The sequence below is a fragment of the Neodiprion lecontei genome, chromosome 3 (assembly GCF_021901455.1).
Source record: "Neodiprion lecontei isolate iyNeoLeco1 chromosome 3, iyNeoLeco1.1, whole genome shotgun sequence".
Taxonomy (NCBI): domain Eukaryota; kingdom Metazoa; phylum Arthropoda; class Insecta; order Hymenoptera; family Diprionidae; genus Neodiprion; species Neodiprion lecontei.
This window is the reverse complement of record NC_060262.1, coordinates 19,735,918-19,758,487: the sequence shown is the minus strand read 5'-3', so window position 1 is coordinate 19,758,487 and position 22,570 is coordinate 19,735,918. Positions and strand designations below refer to the sequence as shown.

The 22,570-nt window shown below is 36.8% G+C and overlaps 2 protein-coding genes across 2 annotated transcripts in view; one reads left to right on the top strand and one right to left on the bottom strand.

Annotated features, from left to right (window-relative positions):
* The window catches only part of LOC124293653, a 48,988-nt gene extending 42,509 nt beyond the window's left edge, over positions 1-6,479 (top strand). The window contains exons 3-5 of the mRNA XM_046735384.1: positions 540-625; positions 1,629-1,753; positions 2,527-6,479. Of these exons, the coding sequence (XP_046591340.1) occupies positions 540-625; positions 1,629-1,753; positions 2,527-3,090 (775 nt within the window). The 3' untranslated portion in view covers positions 3,091-6,479. The remainder of the gene's footprint in view (positions 1-539; positions 626-1,628; positions 1,754-2,526) is intronic.
* An 8,770-nt stretch (positions 6,480-15,249) lies between these two features.
* Positions 15,250-22,570, bottom strand: part of LOC107227563 (asparagine-rich zinc finger protein AZF1) — a 49,883-nt gene continuing 42,562 nt past the window's right edge. Inside the window, exons 2-3 of the mRNA XM_046733935.1 lie at positions 17,154-17,304; positions 15,250-15,558 (exon numbers count right to left, since the gene is read on the bottom strand). Coding sequence (XP_046589891.1) covers positions 15,411-15,558; positions 17,154-17,304 — 299 coding nt within the window. The 3' untranslated portion in view covers positions 15,250-15,410. The remainder of the gene's footprint in view (positions 15,559-17,153; positions 17,305-22,570) is intronic.

Genomic DNA, 22,570 nt, shown 5'->3' with positions numbered 1-22,570 from the left:
TTGGAAGTCATTGATATCGTACAATTATATAGATTTTAGAGCGTTATTTGAAGTTGTGGTACCTAGTAGGGATGGTTTTCTACTCTTATTTAACATCATCGGTACAATTTGCTCGACATTTTTTAAACGGATTCGTGATTTTTTCCCTCCAACTTGTGATTCAGATGGCAGGTACGGGCCATTCGCTCTTCATCTGACAAGCAGACAGATTTATTGTGATGAAAAAATAAAAAAACTTTTTTCACCTACATTTACATATCATACTCACGATGTAAACTAATTTTATAATGTGCGTGTAAAAATTAAAGTGAAACATTTCTGTCGGTAACCATAATTTCATTTCTTTCGCTTATAAAAACCATAAGCAAGAAAAAAAAAATCTATGTAGCTGCTGTGCTGGATAAAGAACTAACTCCCTCAGTAAATAGTCTACAAATTCCTAGCAATCAAAAATTTTTTGTACCGATTTTTCGTTTCACCGATTAACTTTCGTAATTGCGTGTAAAACTGATGGGTATTATTCTTTTTTTATTTTCCAGGACGAACAAGTACCTGCAAAAGTCCTCGATAAGCCGAGTCTGCGCTGTCGGTGGATTTTTTATCAGTATACCTGTATTTTTGACTGGTAAGTTAAGTTCGATGTATTAGATATTATCATAATCGCAGTATAATTGGATGCGGTAATTCCTATCTTCACCGTGTGTATATTTGGTAAATTGATGGGGTCATAGGTATCCAGGCATACATAAAGACCCGCAGCATAAATAATTACACTTGGTTGAATGGCGGTGTGAAGACGATATTGTATTCGTGACGCGTAACGCGTGTTCAAACGTAAACGTGACTGAAAAATGAATGGGAATTAGTTAGCATGGTTGCTGCAGTAGAAACGGGATATATGTACATTTGCTTTTCTTTCTTTTCTTTATTTGTTTTTCATTTAATTTGAAGAAGAATCAGGAACATCACCTATATTTTCAAATATTCCGGTTTATTGATTATTAGATAAAAGCTGCCCTTTTAGATTCGTTTAACCATACTGTTGATCAATCAAATTATGCAAACAGTTTCACAAGATCTCTTGGACTTCTCTCCGATCGCTATGTAAGAATTAAATATACTTGGAAATCTCCGCGAGACTTCAAGGAATTCAAAAGATTTTATCTAGATTTCAGAAAACTTCACAAAATATCGTAAAATTTCCACGGCGTTGGCATGATTTTAATAAGGTTTTCTAAGACTTTATGGTAGACTTCAAATATTTCCCAACGTTCGGAAAATTTCATAGGATTTTCAATATACGTGGGTATTACGAGCATATCGTCGAAACCACTTTAAAAATTATTAATCCCTCGGTTTAAGGTATTGCACGTATAATCCGAGAGAAAAATTCCATCTTCGCAACTGTACAATATCATTTCCTCTATAATTTGCTCACTTTTCTCTATATCCATTAATAATAAATATTCATACTAAAGTGTTTAGAGAACACGTAGTTAAATTTTAATTCTAGAAGAATTCCGTATAGGTATTTCCATCGGTTAATTATGATGTCGTAAATATAAAACCGTTATATGTAACCATCGAATGATCAATTACCGTCTATTCTTTTTCTTCTCCCCATGCAGGTATGATACTGTATACGTTTGTACAGTTTCATTCGACACCAGCGATAGTAACGTCGGTGTTTATCGGTCTTGGTATAATATTCTGCGGCTGTGCAATGGTCCATAACGTCTTCGTGTGGCAGAGGGTAAGTCTTACAATAATTTATCACCAATTTACCAATATATCAGTTCCCCTATAATCCCCCACCTCCCTCTGACCCAAGGTAAAGATCATATATCCCGAAGCGTGGCAGCGTTTAATCCGCAAAACGACGCCGCCGACGACCCGCTTAATAGATCCAACTATTATATCTCTATACCAAGAGGAAACGGTGAAACTTAACAGGCCGAATAAACGACTGCGCAAGCGTGAAATAATTCAACTTTATTGGTCGGGGAGATCACGCCGTGGCAATATTTTCATCCGCAAGACAGGGGAGCCAACTTGAGATGTCAAACTCTTCCGCGTCAAGTGGCAAATCGAAATTGTGTCGTTGTCAGTTAAAAAGCGGTCTAACAAATCTCCTTGATTCGCTACATCAACTATTTGAGATCAGTTTAACCCAAGAAATTTCTCATCGCTTATACAATCTTCGTTTGGCAGCTGTAGCTCGATTAGGCAGGCCGCGTGAAAAGACGAGATTTTTTCCGAAAAAGCTCGCGCATGCGCGGTAAACCGTTCAATCCGCCTGTTTCACCATTTCCTCTCGGTATGTATACAGTCTGTTTACATATCGCGTACTACGGCGTCTATGGCGCCATTGACGATTAATCATTAATCCCGATTAAACATTACAGAAGTGTAAACCGTAACCTATAATATAAACTCAATGTAAAGGTGAAAGCGATGAAAACAGATAGAAGAAAATAAAAATCAATAACAAAATCCTCCCAGCAATAATATTTATTCTTCTCGCAGGAGAAGACGAACGCGATCAAAGCGTTGGCCCGCGAACAGTGTGAGGCGGCTGCACAGCTGCAGAGGCAACAAATCCAGCAGCAGCAACAGCTACAGCAGCAACATCAGCATCACCAGCATCACCAGAAGCATCATCAGCATCAGGGACAGAGTCAGCATCACAGTCAAAGGGGGACTTTGAACCAGTCGGCTCTGAGTTCGGGGAGCCGAGGGGGCCAGAAAACGGTCGCAATCCCGCAGACTCACTCGACGGCCACGCTGCCCGGCACACACGGGAGCCGAGGTCATCCCTATCACCCCCATAACCATCACCATGCCTCGGTTACGCCCGCGGGGGCGCAGAGTCACCTTCAACAGATCGTCGCCGGCTCCCACAGGAACATAGCCACGCCCCCGACCCCCGGGAACCTCTCGCCACCAAGTCCGAGCCACAAACACAACAGGTCGCACGTTCTGGCGAGGGATGTCAGCGGTAGTGTCAGCCCCGGTCTTCCTACCGCGACCCTTGACCTCAGCAGCGCGGCGAACACGAACAGTCCTCACGAGCTGTCGACTCTCGTGTAGTAACGAAATCGAACGCGCCTTGAAATTTGACAAGGTTTTTTTTTCTTTTTTTTTTTTTTGTTTTTTTCTCGTTTTTGTCTGAGAACGGCGTGCGGAAACGATAATACGTAATTGATTGATTCGGTCGTTGAGAACTCGGTAAATGCCATTTCGAGATACTTTTTTTTTTTTTTTTTTTTTTGTGTTCGTGCAGCGCAATGGTTACCGTTAGAAATTTTTTTGTTCTACTCAATACCGAGGGAAAATTTTTTACAACGAATTTTAATCGAAACAAAGACAAAAAATTTCGCAAAATTGATTACGAGTCTATATTGAAATCTTACACGATGCTAGTTTGTTAACTCTGAGTGGTGAAAATTGTAGTTTTTGAAGATGGAAAATTTGCTACCTAAATGTGCAAGAAGTGTGAATGAAGAATTAATGCAAACGAATTTTTATTGGTAAACAATGAACATTTTTTTTTTTTTTTTATATATATAATTTAGAACGAAAATCTTAACTGATTTATTTCACTGATACAGTTTTTTGGCAGCAATTATAATATTACTACGGAAGAGAACTGATTAACCTTGACGAGTGGTTATCGTAAGAGTCACGTTTTGGTATAGCGTTTTCCGAGTGAATGTAGGTTGATTAATTATTATTTTTCAATGTACAAAACCATTCGAAAGCAAGAGTGAAAGATGAAAGAAATGAAAGTTTACTCATTCGTCTAGTTGAATCGATCAATTATTTTTATGTAACACTGGTATGGCTTACGCATCGTTCTTTGTCTGCGTTCCGAGCGTAAAGTAATCGTTTTAGCGACAGTACAAAACAAAGCATTGCAGCACGTAAAAGTGCACTTTCACGTACTAGTACTTAAAAGTGCTCTTTATTGTACTCCGTTAAAGAAAAGAACTTGCAAACCACACTCTTGTTACATAAAGTATCGTAGGCACCATGGAGGCAAAGTCTTTTTCACCTTGCGTATTTGGAATATTCGTCTTCGGCTTGCGAACGCGTTCGCATACGATTCATATTGAAAACTTACGCTCGGCGTGAATACACCTCCTTAGTGTACAATCTACTATTATCTGTGCGGGTGTCTCTCACGAGGAATTCTATTTTAGACACGCTGCAAGTACATTTCGGCTAAGTTGTTTGCCTGCGAGCTATTAAACCATGATACAGTTGAACCTCTTAAGACCAAGGAATTGTACTGTAGTTACGGGGTATTTCATGGAATCTGGTAGAATCTGAAAAACTTGTAACTATCGGAGAATTTTTCATTTTATGAAAAAATCTAGAATTGTTACATTCTTCGAACGGTAAAATATTTTTTTCTCTAAATTCCAGTAGATACCCTCAGTGAATTTCTGTATTTGTAATATCAATACACCGTTCTTGATGTTAATTTGTGATTTATGAGTGTTATATCGGAGTGTTCAGAAAATTTGAAAACCCGTTACTTGTGAAATACCGTGAAACTCAGTTTCGAATGGTTTTTGGATCATCGATTCAATTGGAATTGAAATGGAATATCCCTATGTAAAATATCAACAAATTCAGAAAATTCTCAACATGCTGAAAGCTTGCAATGATCATTTGGTAGTCATTTTCATAACTTGCGTTTATTTTTCAACTTTATATCTTTGCACCTCCCTGGAGTTACTAGAGAATTAGTAAAGCTCAAATAAAATGCTCGCAACATAATAAATTGTATATCTAATTGCATCTATCGTTGTTGAATGTTCTTACTGGATTTCGAGAGATTTCGATGAATAATGTCAAGTCCTGCCAGTCTTAGGAAAATCGTTTCTACTTTGACTGCATCAATGAACAGTAGTCGCGGCGTATTACAGATTCAGACTTTCACCTAATTATACTTCGAAAGCGTTGAATGAATTGGTGCAGCCACACTGCGTACGTTATCAAAAAATTCCCGCAAGAGAAACGCCAGTGTCTTCTAAACGTCTCTCATGCACGTATTAAAGTGTATATATAACCATATTACTTGCGTACTTTAGTATTTGTAGTATAGTATACATAGATTTAGGAACTTGAGCCGTATCTTGCGATCTATCGCGTGTCTATTTTTGTTACACGTTACTTGAATGCCATTATTGTAGATATATACATATTTAAGACAATCGTAAATAGAAATATAAATACAAACGATCATTGCCACGAATCAAAAAAAAAAATAATCGAAAACCTAAAAACGCGAATTGAATTATTTGCTCGCACGTTGTAGGCGTGCAGACGAAACATCGAGAGACCCACAATTAAATGTGGGAAAAACAGTCAGTGCCTTAGTAATACAAGTTTGACCTAAAGTTTTGTTCGACACAAACGTTCAAATACAAGCCGTAAAATGAGCGTCAAAATCGAACGGAAGGTTATTGGGGGCATTAGAATTTTTATCTCTTTTTTTATGTATAAAAAAAGACTTTTTAATGTGCTCCATTCATGAATTAAACGTTGCCTGCTGTATAAAAAACACTTTGAGGGTACTACGATTACCGTTTTCCTCGATAAAAGTGATCGAATACGGCAGTTTCTCTGCAATGATGTTAGCATTTCAATATAAGTAATGATTACCAATCAATGATTGTACGAGAGCGAGAATCGTAGTAACAAAACTACAGGCGATACCGATTATTTCCGTGATTGAAATGAATTGCGAAATTTGTTTCGCGGGAGACTTTTATTTTCTTTGTCGAAATGACGGAGTCGCCTGTTTTATTGTTTAACTTTTTAAGATTGTTTTCAACTCTTTGCTAACCCTGCAGAACGCATTTAGAAACAAAGAGACGAAACTGCGTCATTATATCAGTTTTCAAATTGTGTAACGAGAGTGTAAATATGAGTTTAAGTGCCTTAGGCTTAACGAAGTCCGATTTAAATAATAATTTTCTACAAAGGATATTTTGGTTCCCATTTTTTTTTCTATATTTTCGTCTATTTATAATAGTGAACTGGGCAGGGTAAAAACGAAAAACAAAACAAAAATGAAAATATGTAAATTATACGATTATAACAAATAGTAACAAACAACCGTAATAAAAATAATTATAACAGTAATAAAAATAATAACAGTAGAAATCATTAATATAGGACGTATACGTTTTGCCATTCTGTAAGTAGTGTAGTTATAATTGATCTACCTATATATTTATATATGTATGTAGAATTTATATATTATATAGTAAGGAAGGAAAACAAATAAAGAATGAAGAAATAAATTATTGGGTCCATACACACATTAATGTACGGTACAAAAGTGTTTTAGCTTTCTGTACTATATATACAAAATACATATAATATAAATGAAATACAAGTTGAATTTGTGTATGTATACTCAGCTGTATAATGTAGTTAAGAGAAAATAAATTATTCTGAAATTTTATCACGTGCTGCAACTAAGAGGAGAAAAAGTATGGAGTTGAAAATAAGAAGAAATTTGCGAAGTATAAATAAAATAATAAAATCCTCAGCAGGTGTACTTCAGGTAAAAGCTGAGGGCACCCTACTCGTTTACATTCAACTGTAAATATTCCGGCTAATCCGTAGAGACGTTGCTGAGTCACGCGAGAAACGTCACTTGTTCAATTCAAATTTTTATTTTACCCGTAATAAATCTTGTCCAATTTAAATTCTTCCTTTACCTCTCGGCCTTGACGCTCTGCGTTCACGACTCTGCAGGACTATTACCGGAGTGCCCAAAACTAATCGTTTTAACGCTTCACCGTGTACCTAAGCCTCCGGAATTTTATTCCGTGGCTAATTGTAAGGGGATGTCAGGATTTCGAATGACGAAGTTTGAAACGAAGCACAAGGTCACTTTCTTTCAGTTTTCCGAGTTATTCGAATTTAACTCGCTGTTTCACCAACAAATTTGATCATTTCCTGCGAAACATAGTCCTTTCCTACAAATATATAAACAATTCTTGAGAACTAAACAAGTGGAATGTGTCGAGTTTTTATTCCCGGAATTTCGTTTAGAATTATTAAAACTAAAGTCCACCTCATTCGATTTGTGGCGAGCTAATGTCTACATCTCCGGATGTATATTCTATTACATCGAGCTACTTTGTGTTTAAGAAAAATAACATCTTTCGTTTACTGTCGAATGCTTATCATCATTCTCAGGAGCTTATTTTTTAAACAAATAAAATAATTTTTTATTCATGCAATTGACCATTTCAAAGTTGAAGACTATCATAAGTACAAAAAAAAACTTGTCTCGGAATCGATTTGTACGATCATTTCTAGACTAATTGGACCCTCAGGAACACAAAAAAGACATCAAAGATAGCAAAGGACCAGCAGCAAAGGAATTTGGAAGGAAATCTGTCGTTTTTCGAGTGTAACTCTGCATCCGTTACTCGCAGCTTATTCGGAATGCGCGCAATAGATTCCTCTCGCAAAATTACGTCGATATAGTGCATCAAAGAATTGTTTCAAGTACCATCCGAAATCGTCAAAATTTTTAGCAAAAATCCAAAGTAGTTAGCATTACTTCTTTCGTGATTTTCGGAGCAAAAAATTCCTAGTCTTATTAGTATTTCTTCTGTTACTACATGCGAAAAACAAATATTAGATACCTGGGAAATCCTAATCTTAACTATTCAAAATCGGTTACAGTCGGATAATTTTTCTTTAAATATAATTATATGTTATTAACAATATGTAGGTATTAATGTGTTTCAGTGGAAAGCTACATTTTTTTTTTAAGTTAACGAGTATCCGACGAAACATCATCGCGTAATTCTTTCAAAGAACGTTAGTTTAGGCTTCGTAATTTGATAAGAAAAATTAGAGACTAAGAATTGTAGAAGCTACTCAGAAAATTATACGTATTCAATCAACAAACGTATTAATTGCATCTTCCATGATTTCATTCAATCTTTGTCGAAATTTGTCCAACGGGCAGAAAATCTGATGGTACAAGGAATTCATCGAAAAATGTGACAGAGCCTAAACTGCTAAATAAAATGCCGTACCATATGTTCAGTTGCCCGCAGACAGGCGTTTACCATTTGTCGGTGTATGTTGGGTTGCCTACTGTAAGGCGTGTTTATAAGCTCGCCTACGAATAGGCATTTCGAGTTCACTCGAGTATGTTAAGTTGTCCTTATAAAGGCACTCATCGTCAGTACAAACTAAGCTGTATGTTTCATTCTCGACTCTTGTGCTGGAGCTGTTATTTACTTCTCTATAGCTTCTAGAATTTACTACGGGATGGAAATACAAACAACGTAGCTACCATTTGAAATGCACTTGCAAAGAACGAGATCGGTGGTTTGTCCATAGCAGGAAGATGCGGTGGTTCTTCCTGGAGTTACAGCGGTCTGATAATCCTGAGTGCATGTACGTATGTTTCGACATGAATTGATATACAAACTGACAAACCACAAGTGAGAGAGTTTATTTCATCAATATTCGCTCTTACGCTGTGGTAAAGTTTACCTCCGCAATCCATATAAAAAGAACGAACCGTAAATGCTGCTAAATGTTTATTACTACCCCAAAAATGTTCTGCGAGATGGTAAGACCAGTACACGATCGAGGTGGCGCCTTCACGGTATCGCGTTGAAAATTCAATGCACCCCTTGGGCTTCAAATGAAGCGCATTTAAAATTTGTTAGCGAGTCTTGTAGGATGATTAGCAGCGATTCATTTAGTCTTTAGAGCGGTCGAATAATAATGTTAACGATTTTACAACGTGGTATGTGCATGTTACTTCGATTAACACAAATTGATGCATTTTCGGAGACAAGTCACGAGATTTCAAACATTAACTTAGATCAGATCCACATGGAACACTCCATCTATTAGAGTTCCACATTGATGGTGGATCTCTAATAGACATCTACAATACCTATATTCATATTAAAGCCGGTGATGGATATTCATAGGATGTCTATAAATTTCCATGCACATAAGTCGAGGTACTATAGACATTACAGACAACCGTATATGAAAGTGATCTTGACCTCGTGGTTTGAATGTTGTGAAAGGATCTTGAATACATAGGTCTTGTATTAACAACAAATATGTTTTGTTTATACAAGATCTGTATATCCAAGATCCTTCCACAACATTATAGACAACCACCAAAGGACGTCCATTGGAGGTGCAATTTCATCTCCACAAAATTCATGAGAACTTTAATGGAGATCCGTGTAGATATCTAGTAGAGTTCTACTAGATGTGTAACAAGCGGTCATTGAGATCTTTTATAGAGCTCTATTGTATGTCATTTCGGTTGAAACGAAGAGAAGAATAGAGGTATTGCTTATCAATCATACGGATGCCCATGGTATGTCCATTGGACGTAAGTGTTCCGTATGGGGATATGATGAATAAGAATTTCAGTAATCGTGATAATTTCATGCCAAAAACATAATTACAGGTGGGTATCAAAACATTCTGTTAAACTGAATTCTTATACCGGTTTAGTCAGAAATTATTTACCCACACGAGATCTACATGAAAACCTTTACTGAAACGCGTAGGAGCCATAATTCATTCCGAGATTATTAAATGCAGTTACATGTTTCGAAAACTGGATGCCTTTATCGTGCTTATTCTTATTTACTTATTTTTTATACCGCGGTTTGCAATATGAGAAATAATGTATCGGATATAACTAAATTTTGTTATACATGTGTAATGTAATGCTAATTTCTGTGACCCTCAGATGAGGACTCACCGTTGACACTTTGGCGCGATTCTCTAATTATTCTGAACTACTAAATTATAACAAAATGATATATGTTGGGAGCCAGGCGCTTCAGCGTCGAACTTCAAACAACAATACGCAATAATACGATAAATAACTTGAGAACCCGTTGTACGCCTGGCTAGGCTCAGGTAATCACACGAACTGGTAGAGATGCGGTATTCAAGGCAGCTTACGATAATTAAAAAATTAAAGAAATAAAGGATAAAGTCAAGTCAGAAAAGTTAACAGGTCAATCAGTCGATTATATTGTTGACTAGGCTTACACATTCGAGTCAGTCAAGTTAGATTACAAACGATAACAAGGATCAATAAGTCAGCAAAAATGGGTCACCAGATTTTCGATGGAATAAAATCAAAACGGTAGCTTTAAACAAAAGACGATAGTTAACAGAGAGAGTTGAGCGTAGGTCGGGTGAGGCGATATGACGCAAGAATTTACTTATGACTACACGTCACTGGTGGAGGAGATTTTACGCAATTTCCAAAGAATGACACTACGAGAATTATTATTTTGTTAATCTAAAGCCAGAACTTTACTGTAAATAGATAGATAACTAAGTGACGATAGCACGGAAGATAGTAACAAAAGAGTGAGACAGACTTTACCATAGATTTTAACTAATAAGAAAGATTGACGTTAATTAATAATTTACGAAATCGGTAGTTTAGACGAGAGAATAGGAATTACTGTAAATTACGAGAGACAATTGACAAGTGCTATCACTAGGTAATCAAATCGATAACTTACAATACTTGAACGAATCGCGATTCAATTTACAGAGGGATTATAAAACATGATTTACGAAAGAACAGAAAATTGCGAGAGTGAGAAATACAGAGAAGGGTTTGAACGATGAAGAAATACACCTTATTATGATAAAATCAGCGATGATACGCAGAACTTAAATTAACAAATAAGTACGGTATTGCAGAGAAATACAAAGAAAGAATAGCAAGTATGTAAACACAGTACAGAATTGCCAATGGCGATAGAACAAGTACGATAGTACTTAGCGGCTTAATCTACGCTCAATAGTACACGATAGTAAATAAAATATAACAGGCTATACAAGGAATAAACTATAATGAGCACTACTCGCACAAAACGTTAAGGAGAAAGCAAAGTAAAGATAGCTCAAGATACGATGGAAATTACAGAAGCAGATTGATAGAAATTTACAGATAATCAGTGAGAAATTCACAAATACGAAAGAAATACTTATTCGGTAGTTACGAGGTCGCTCAAAGATACGGAATTAATTAATTATTGAAAGCATGCAGTCACACGACGGCTTAAAGCAACTTAAATCCGTGGACCATGATTCACACCGAAACTGGCATCGCACGATGCAACCAAGAAAAGATAAATAGGATAAGGAAGAAAATACAAATTATGAGCAACTTCGTAACTATACAATAAAAAGGCAGAGGTCTTACCTTACAATTAGCCGGTGACTCCAGGCCCTCCAGGCACACAACCACTGATTCTAATTTGAGATAAACTAATCGGTAGCAAAGAAAAGGGTGAGAAGGAAGGTAATCAAAAGAAAGGAAAGAAGCTAAACGATAGTGGAACCGTGAGAAAACGGTAGCGATAGAACAAATGACAGCGATAGCGGTAAAGGAAGAAGGAAAGGTAACCGAAGGAAATCAAAACAAGAGCAAGGTAGCAGCGAAGCTGTCTCCCGGCGGGTTGAGGTTAGAATGCGCAGATTTCAGAATCCGGATCACCGATCTCGCCGGTGACGTCACGTAATTCTCCTTCTACTTGATTGGTCGTTCGTCCCCCACCATAATTGGGTCATCCCCCTTGTGGCGAGTATCGGTTACGATTACGTCACACATTTTCGAAGATTACTGATAGATGACACGTAATGTCCTGCCCGTGATAAAAAAAAATATGTGTTGGGTTTAACGGATCCAAATTTTATTCCTCGGAAATGAATTTTTTTTCTAGATACGTTTACAGGAAAAGGGTTAGCGAATTGATGAAAAGTTCAGAAATATTTCACAAGAATTCCGTGTATCTCGGTGAACCTCGATTACAGACATTGAATGAAGCGAAGGTTCGAACAGCCAAAGTTGTTATTATAGTATCAAACGTTGGTATTGGGACGATGAACAGATGAATGTTGTGGAAATATAATTGTAAACAGATTTTGAGTTTGAATGTGCGATAAGGAATACTTAATTATTGCATACAGGATGATACGAGAAGCCGACAATGACAAAGACATTACTCTGAACGACTGGTTTTGAGTATGTTATGAATCACCAATATTATGGTTGTCACTAATCTTGTATTGTAAAATTACCTGATTTTTCAAGTTTTCCTAATTTGCCCGTGATTTACCAGGTGAAACAAGAATCTCCGACGTTTTTAAAATTTTACACGTTTTATGGAATGGCAACACTGATCATATATAATTTATACTTACTTTAGTATCTGAAGTTGTACATAAGTTGGCGTCCTCAGTATCCGATAAGTTCGTTCGATCTTTTGATCGTCATTTAAATCGTACTATTCGAAAGTTAGAAAATATATTTAGACTCAGGATGGTCAATTTTCTGCGCCAAATCGGTAAAGTGTCGAAAATCGAAGGGTATTTAACAGAAACGCATTATATCAAATTTCGTTTTACAGACGTTCTAACATCAAAGGTTTTTGAATCTTCTACTATAGTTATGTTCCGTAGCAGATGCAAATACACCGACAACAAATCTTCGCGATGGTTTTTCTTCCTAGTTTAACGAAACTCTGCAGGATCGTACCTAAGCGAAAAATATTCGTAAACCGCGATAATTAGAGTCAACTTTAGAATTTACTCTCATTTGATTCGAATTAATTGTCCACGAGTTTCACGTCGCAGAAAATGATTTCTGGAATTGCGGAAATTTTTATTAGTGTCGTAAAACAAGATGAATAGCAGAATGAAATCAGATTTCTGTATTTTTGGACACCTAATATTGATTATATTGAATCTCTAAATTGAATCTCGGAGAAAAATCAACCAAAAATGAACTCCATAAAGTTCAAACTTTACAAAAATTCGATTAATTTGTTGTTATAAAATTGGAATAAATTTTTTTTTTAATTGAGATTTAGGGTATAGTTAATACGTTATAATCTATCAAAACTTTGGTTAATATTTCAAGCAGCTAGATAATATCCAACAACGGTTAATTCTCAACATATCGTGGTAAAATCGGACTTTACATAATTAAACTCATTACATTGGAACGCGATTATTATTATCGACCTGTGAACAACTTTCGATGGATTTTCTTATTTCGTAATGTTATAATGAGAACTCGTAGGAAATTTATGTCAACTTTTGAATGAAAGTTCAGTAAATACACATTGTGGATAAGATGAAACGGGTTTGTAGTAATAATCGAAATGAATAAGACGTTTGCTGTCCAAATATATATTATAGTGTATATTACTTATACAGTCTAACTTAACTAAAATAAAAGCGATAATATACAACGCCGATATATACAAACTAAAAGTATAAAGTAAAGACGTACTAGTATATTAGTATAACGTGTAATATCTTATAAGATAGGATTAGTAATAAAGAGATAAATGAGAAAGAAAGAAAGAGAGAGAGAGAGAGAGAGAGAGAGAGAGAGAGAGAGAGAGAGAGAGAGAGAGAGAGAGAGAAAGAGAGAGAGAGAGAGAGAGAGAGAAAGAGAGAGAGAGAGAGAGAGAGTAAATATTAGCAAATAAAATAGAAAAAGATACACTCGTATTTAATCATATATTATAACTAATTGATTACATAGTATAGTAAATTATGAACGTAATAAAAACAAAAGAGAGCTGAAAGTTCGAGTTATGATATCATTATGTAGACACACCCCATAACCAAAACCGGACCGCCGTTAAACAATCAGCACTTTGAGAAACTCGAACAATATAATATGTATAAGTATTCCGTGTCCAATTATTCCCCAGTCGTTAAACTCATCGGACCCATAATCTTCCGCACATCGTTGCATTCACATAACACATATTTGTATAATAGTTGTTCCATTTCACAGAAATCGCACAATTTTTATTACGTTATTGTTATACCGTGCACAGTTCTTGGTGTACGTTTACTTATTCTCTCCGTCATGTACTACGCATTCATACGTAAGTGCGCATGCAAAACGCATACGTGTTTATAGGTATACATGTAAGCAGTATACTGCGATGTGAGAAACAGCGGAACACTTTAATTACAAACGAATCTCACCTCCTATAAATTTTATAATCTCGCTGCGCTATACGCTAGTGTATAAAATACCCTGCAATGTGTGTGCAATTCCGGTTTACAATTTTTATATCGATGCCTCATCGAATCACGTATTGAAGAATAGAATCGCGGAGCACAACCTCGCGATCTTTGAAGGAAGCCCTCTTTGTCCGAATCGTGTATATTGTCAGTGTACAGGAACCCGTTAGTTTAGGAGCAGCGAACTTGACAATTAATCATTTGTCCTCTGTATTTTTCATTGCATTACTTTTCATATCCTACATTTTCTCATCGCCGCGAAGTTGGCTTCAAGATAAACCGTCTATACGCGCAGAACCGCGTTCTGGTTCTCTCGAGCATTAATAAACCAAGAAATCGGATCAATACGTCAATTTCTACCACATTCTGGACGCGAATTGCGCTGCTCCCTGAAAACCCCGTTATATAACTAAATAAATTACGCTATACCATAAGTGCAACAATATGCAAAGTGATTTCTTAACGATCGCATGGTCCATCGTCTGCTAAAATTTAATGCGCACGCGCTGAAATTCGTGAACGGCTGTTTGCCAGGGTGACCAACCATAATAAACGTAACATCAAACGTTTTGACCATGGCCGCTGGCAGTTGTGCTAATTTTTGAGGTTACGCATGTCGCGTCGAACTGTTTAAATTTATGACGGTTGGTCACCCTGACAAACGGCCGCTCTCGGATTCTCGCGCGTGCGCAGTGCGGTCGTTGGGAATTCACTCTGTATAGGTTACACACACTATCAATTCTAAGCATATATATACACCTACCCTACTGCACTATGTATTTATATATCATACAACGTCTCAGCGGTGCACGCATCGGCGGATCCCCGGATTTCATTAATAAACTCTCGATATTCTACAAGCATCGAGTTTCGCACTGACGAGAAAATTTGTCCTTCGAAAAGCCACTAGATCGTGGTTCCGTATGGAGATTCGTCTGTTACGCATACACGTGCAACTATGTGTATGAATAGTTGCCGCGTAGTAAAAAATAGTAAATTCGTACCGCGAAGCTTGGAGAGTCTGTTATATTTATAGCTATCACGCGATCGGTTGATTGTCCATTTTCACTCCTAAATCTTTCAATCGAGTCTGATCGAGCTCTGATACAACGCGATTAATACCTGTTCAGAGAGTGGCACGCCTGCATAGCCTCACGAAACGTGCGCGACGCAATAATTACGCTGACGTTTATTTCGAGATCATTTCTTCTACGTCCTTTTTTTTTTTCATTGTTCGTTGCACTGCACTATTGTTCACAATTTATTTATTATTTACACTCGTTCGCCTGTTAATAGCAGCTGTGCTAATAATCCAACTGAGGCGATAGGATGCTGTCTGATAGTGCTTCGCTCGGTGTTCCGTCGCTCGAATTCACCGAGAAAGCTCGCGCTGGCGCTCGGCGTTGCCTGAGGACAGATGGGTCGAAGTTCGGATGCCGTCTCGCGTGCTTGCTGTAACAAAAAATTCAACGATGACGATCCGAATAATGTGAATAACGATTGTATGCAATGGAGTAAGAAAGAGAGAGAGAGAGAGAGAGAAAGAGAGAGAGAGAAAATATTTTGTTGGTTTAATTACGAAGCGAACGGGTAAAAATACGACCGAGGCATTTCTATCCTGGCCGCAATATCGGAATATAGGCAGTTTAGATATTCGTTTGATGAATGTATACCTGTATCGCAGCTGCATATATATAAGTTTATAAAACCTGTATTTATTCATTGCTTTTTTTCTAACAAAGAAATAATTGCTATAAAAGTGTTGCAATGAACTTGGCCACCTTTATTGAACAAAAATTTTATCAAGTATTTCATATTCTTTGCGTCCCTGTTCTCTTATAGCCGTTATAACGTTATAACGTTGAATTTTGATACGTAACCGCAGTTGAATTTATAGTGATTGTTGAACAGACTGTTATTGCTGTTTGTTTGGTTTTTTTTTTTCAATCAATAGAGTTTTGTTTACTGATATTGCGTCAAAAATACAGAACAAAATAAAAATATGACCAAAGGGAGAAATTGCTTACAGATGTTACGTATAGTATGCTAAGAAACGGGTTTACCGAAACCGAATTAGTCGATTTGTGCGTCAGTTTAAACAAAGTAAATTTGAATTTAGTAAACCTGCAGTTCAGGGCAATGAATTTTCACCAGACTGAATAAAACATTCTGTTTTATCAACAATAATAACCTGCAGTAGGCAATTCTCGGAATTATTTTAAGTCAGATAAGTATGCAAAATTTGAACACTTGCCAAACTGTGCACGAAAACTTTTATAAAGAAAGACGTTTACGATATTCAAAGTTAACAAAAAAGGAACTCTTAAGCCTACGAAAATTATCCGCAAAATACCTACAGATAATATCTGCAAATATCTCTGCGAATTTAATAGAAATTTTTATTTGTCAAGTACACAATATCAATTCACAGACATCTGCAAAAACATTTTGCGAAATTGTACAAATGAAACAACACGTTGCGGAATATATTTGCATGGCAGGCATCACGTATTCAACGAAGTAAAAAAATCATTTTTGTAAAGAAAAAAAATCGCCTGATTGTAGACGGGATGCCGCAAGATGTGGCAAAACGTATTCTTGCTGCATACTCTTTGCACTCGTAGCGAGTGCGCGATCAAAAATTTTGTTAAAACTTTTCTGCAGAACGTATCGCTTTCCAAAGAGATACGAATGTATTTTACATTTTCCCGTAACTATACTTTATATAGTTATAAAAAAAAAAAAAAAAAAAAAGAAAGAAAGCGAAGAAAGAAACAACAAAGAATAGAACTCGAGTCGGTATAAATTTTGTGCACACATATTTGGGAAGGAATATTTTCAAAATATCCAAGTATAATTAACGAGGTTTCATTCGGCTGTTGCAAATTCTGCGATTACGTTACACTTGCAAGAAGTCATTGTGCCGTGCAGCAAGAATTGCCTGGCTCGAGTTTTTCGCCGGGAATAAAGAGTGACGTGATGTAGAACTCAATTCCCACGTTAAAGAATAATAGTGGGATATTTTACGTGTAATTCGTTTCTTATACCTGAGATGATCGCTCCGCATGAACCTCTTGTTGCACACTGGACATGAGAAATTCTTTTCGCCGGTGTGAGTTCGCATGTGTCTCGCGAGTTCGTCGCTTCGGGCGAATCTCTTTCCGCATCCCGACCATCCGCATGGAAACGGCCGTTCACCTGAAACACCGAAATGTAATGGTTAAAAATACGGTGAGTTACAGTCTTGCAGCAAGTAAAACGGTGCGATTGATTTCATTCTACCGAATTGTTCGTCTCGCATTTCTTGCACGGAAATATGAAACGCGTATACGTTCGCAGATAAATACAGTAATCGAATTCGCACCGAGTTCTGGCTCGACGCCAGGCGTCGCGGCGTCGAAGCTTGTATCACAGTGAAACGGGATTCACGCAGAGATGGAGGAAAACGGGGAACGACGGCTTTTCGGAGTAAGGGTAAACAGATTAAATTGAATTAGCATCCGTACGAGACGTAAAGACGCAAATTAAATTCACCGGATGGTTTGATTGACAGTTTTTTTATATACAATTCTCTTCAAAAGAAGAAAAACAATTTTCAACCGATTTGGATTGCCGGTTCTGCGTATTCTGTAACAGTGTTTTTTATTTACCCGTAACGTTAGGAGCTACACGCAATTTAATTACGTTCAATAGGGTAATGTGATTGAGTATTATACCGATAATTTGGCATAAGTATTTAGCTTTACAAGGAAATGGATAAGATTTTCGTCGGTGGGTTTCCTCTGCTTAATTTCGATCAACGCTCTGTAGAAGCTTTCAGTGGACCAAGTCACCTCTGGTCTTGGATATTTTTACCCATTCTTTCGTCTGGATCGTTCAAAGAATATGAAGTTCATTGAGATGCCTGCGATGGAAACAAGTCGTGCAAAGATTCTTTTTTCATCAAACTTTGTCGCTGATGCGATAAAAATATTACAAGATTATCGAAAGAGAACGATGTCAACCGGCCAAGTCATTTTTTCAATCGTATATTCAACGGTTAATTTTTCAATCATTTTTAAAACGCCCTGGATTATTGAAAAATTCCAACACCGGTTCATTTACTTTTTGGAGAAATGACAAAATCAGCAGAATGATATCGCAGTGATGAAATTAAGTTTTCCTAAATGGTCCATCTTCCATACTGAAAGCTAAAATTGTCAATAAAAGTATAAACTTTACTAACAAATTTAATTCAGCAATGTTTTTTTCGAGAAGTGCTGAGTTTTAATTGTTTTTGAAAACAGAATCGATATCCGGAAGGCAAAATTCAATCCTTATCATTTGTATTTCATAATGGAAAATGGTTACGAAAACAGAGAGCTCTTCAATGGATAAACAAGGAGTACACGACAAAATCTGAGTAGAAGAGGGTGACGAACCAGCTAAAATACCTCTTGCAAATAAAATGCAGAGCTGCTGCAGTTTTATGCAGGTGACTGCGGATACATAGGATAATACATTTTCCCGCAGACTGCATCTCGGTCCTTTCTAAAGATTCAAAACAAGCTACTTGAAAGTTTTGCGGTGAAAATTACTGCCGCAGGTACATTTACCCCGCTTTCGCACCGCCTGCAACAAACCTTGTATAACTATGAGACATTCCGTGCCAACATCGTCATTTTTCCAGAGTCTTATCCCGACACCTTTATTGATTTAAAAATTATTTCGAATCAATCATTTTTGCCTACGTTTTTACAAGTGCAACAACTGTTTCACTGTTCACATAATAAATTCCGGAGAAAATTTTATCCGGTAAGCATACAAATGTACCCGTTGTATCTCACGTCTTGTTTTCAACACGAATGAATCGTAAGACAAAGAATCCGTCCGAGAAATGAAATTGTGGTACAAAATATAGTTTTATTTACTAAGAACATTATTTTTAACGATAAATGAAAAAAAAATATTGCCACTTTTAACAGGTGTCTATTAAACGTACTTAGAAAATATTAAATAACAGATTTCTGAAAATTTAAGAAACAAATAAGGACAATTCTCGGAGTTAAAACTTCAATGACACGAATAAGAAAGGGGATCAGGATTCGAGATGGTCAGGGTCAGACGTTCAACGAGTTGGCACGGAACGCCTCATACATATATGTTGCACTCTCCAAAGCGGAGCGAAGTGCACGTACCGCTTAGAGTGTGGGCGGAGAAAAGTTTCAGCGCGCGTTATGTGAATAAGCTTTGCATGGCAGCGATTTAATCCGACCTCCTTAGACTGCGGTGGAGATGCGAGATGAGGATTCAAATTTAAGAAAGCGTGAAAATCGAAACATTACACACCAAAGCCTTCTGCGAGTGCAGAAGTGCAACGCGTTGGTAATTCAAGGTCGAAATGGAGAAAGTGTGGGACGGTCTCAAAGTTCCGAATTTGAAAAGTTCCGAAGGCGCAGAATTCCGAACTTTTTCGCGACGAAACTTAAAGTAAAGAAACAAAACTTCGAGGAATCATCAAAGTTTCGAATGATCAGAAAACCGACGGCTCAAAGTTCCGAAATGCAAGATTATGAAAAGTAAAGTTCCGATAGAGCAAAATTCCGAAAAGCAAAAATTCCAATAGAACAACAAACTTGAGACAAAGTTTATTGAAAATTTTATGTACTAAAAGTTTGGTTCGCAGCATTTTTAAATACTTCATTAACCATTAACTATATATTTAGCAATAACCATGTTAAAGAAAGTTTGACGCGCTATAAATAAAAACCTATGCATTATCTGTATAATTCATTTTCCTATAACATTTATTAGAAACTTTTTTCTGTAAAAAAGTTTCTAATAAATGTTATAGGAAATTTTATCATCCACAAAATCTATTGTTACTAAATTTTTGTCGGGTGCGGGTAAAAAATCAGGAAAACCAAAAATCAGAATGGTCTGCATGAAAACAGTCTCACGATGGCTCATTTTACTCCTTATTCTTTTCTCACTTTCGGAATTTTGTCTTTTCGGTATTTTGTCCTGTCGGAATTCCGCCTTTTCGGAACTTTGAGCGTCGGATTTTCGACCATTCGAAAGTTTGATGTTTCGTCAAAGTTTTGTTTCTTTACTTTAAGTTTTGCCACGAAAACATTCGGGATTCTGCGCTTTCGGAACTTTGACACCGCCCCGAAAGCCTGAGCACAGGAAAATTTGTATCGTTAATATAACATTTTTATCTATGAAAAACAACTAAAGCTACTTCACGCTGAGAATCAAGAATATTGTTGAGTCGGGTCAGTTTTAGCTCATAAATATTATAGCTAGACTAACAGATTTAAATTTCAGTTGGAATCGTCGTTGATGTTTTGCATTTATTGGTTGGATAATGTGAAACATTGTGAAAAAAACTGAAAACTCCAAACTCAAATAAGAAATTCAGTTGTTGATAATTTTGAAAAATTATTCGTAGACCGAAGCTCGTGTTCTTTTATGGAAATGAATTCTATTCTATATCGGATTGCATAGAGTGAGATTTTGATAAAATTGTGTATTTTTAAATCAAGCATAAATTTATTCATTATAATATACAATAATTTTAAATATGACGTTTTTTTTTTTTTATCAACTGAAAAGCGGAGAAAAAGATTTGTCGCAGGCGACTCGTCGGGAATTCATCCACAATCAAAATGAACATGTTTACCAAAGTGACACCTTTAGTGGAAAATCGTGGGTTGGAAAGAAAGAAATTCTCTTCGAACAGGTATTATTTGAATTAAAGGCAGATAGATTGATTTGAGTCAGAGCTTTCGGTCGTTTGTTTTATCATTTCCGTTTTTGTTTAGGCTGTACGCTCGACGCAGCCGTAGAATTGAAAAACACGGTTTCGCCATTTGATTGTGAGTTTTATGCTTGAACCATCCGTCCGATGCTCGATTTAACGCATCAAAATAATTACAGCGTTCCCGTGAAGCAGGCGAATGCTTTAACTATCCGCACACAGTCAGACCTCATCCGTCTCATTTCATCTCTCCGTCTACGGTTGGTGTACAATTTCAGTAATATATACACGCGGACGAGCAATATAGTCACGTGTATAGTCGGTATCATAAGTCCGCGATTTAAGTCGCCATATTGGATTTGGGCCACGTGATGCAATTATCGGAGACGCCTGTATTATTGATTGAAACTAAACTAAAACTGTTGATAACAGATTTCGCACTGAGAAAAATTTCATTCGTTACAGTAACTAGAAAAATTGAGTAAAACAGGTATCGTTGCAAAAACTGTTTGAATATTGTTGGAATTACGAAAAACGAGGTCAATGAAATCAATGAAAAATAATAATCGAATATAAACATATATACTCGAGCCGACATTTGAACAAATTATTACAGGGAAAGAAGTTACAATACAAAATTCGGTCGTAGAACTTTTTATTAATCAAACAACAGCGATAAGGCCCATTAGACAAAATGCCGTTAGCCTAGGTACTCGGGAAGAGTACCTCCTTCAACATATCTGAGACCAATCGAAATCCGTTATTAACAGTTTTGGGGGTCCTGGACAGAGACAAGATTCCCAGAACTATTATATTCCAAATGACTAATTTAGCAACTGATATGAGGTATGGTGTATTCGCTCGCAGACTCGTCTATAAGCTTAACGATGAATGTGATGCGAACGAAAATTACAGACAGAAGTCTTGGAACCTCGGACGTGGCCTTCGATTCACGTCCAAATGGGAAATACATTTCACGTTTCAAGAACTATTCTCAGCGCATAGTCGATACGGATATACAGTACCGTTTGAGAAGGTCGTTAATTCTAATGTGCTCAAGGGGTTATATAGTCTCTATGACTTTACATCGACCATTTTTTTTGCGAGACTCGTGCTTACTTTAGCGTGCGAAATCATTAGAATCTCTCTACGCTGCTAGTAGGTACAAGCTTTTGAAAAAATTTCACTTAGAGCGGGCAATCAGACGAACGATCAATATGACTAGTGTACTCTCGATCAAGGGTCTCGGTTTTGAGTGATTGGAGTTGAGATAGCGAAAATTTTCAGAGAGGGTTGACGGTATGTTTTTCGGACTTTGTATTATTATACATTACGCTACTTGAGATGCAAATTGAGCGAAATGTTCGCCACAAACATTGAGAAAGTAAAACCATACTGTTTCTCGATCTTTGCTTATAATATAATCCGTCTACCACGTACTCTAACAATTATTTCCAGACACGTTATGAACGTATGACTGAACATCACTCAGTCAAGTTATCGCTAATATTGCGTTTCGATAATCAATAACAAGTTCTGGCGTGTTGAAAGTAACTTAAGCTCACCGGGAGCAACGAATGGTGAACTTGAGGTCAGATAACTCACTAACCTACATATTCGATTCGCTCGATTTCAAACCTCTGTATAGAGTAAAATCGAACGTATTTGTCCCAACCGACCGGGATTTTCCCTTGTCTACGCCAATGACTCAACCAATCGTTT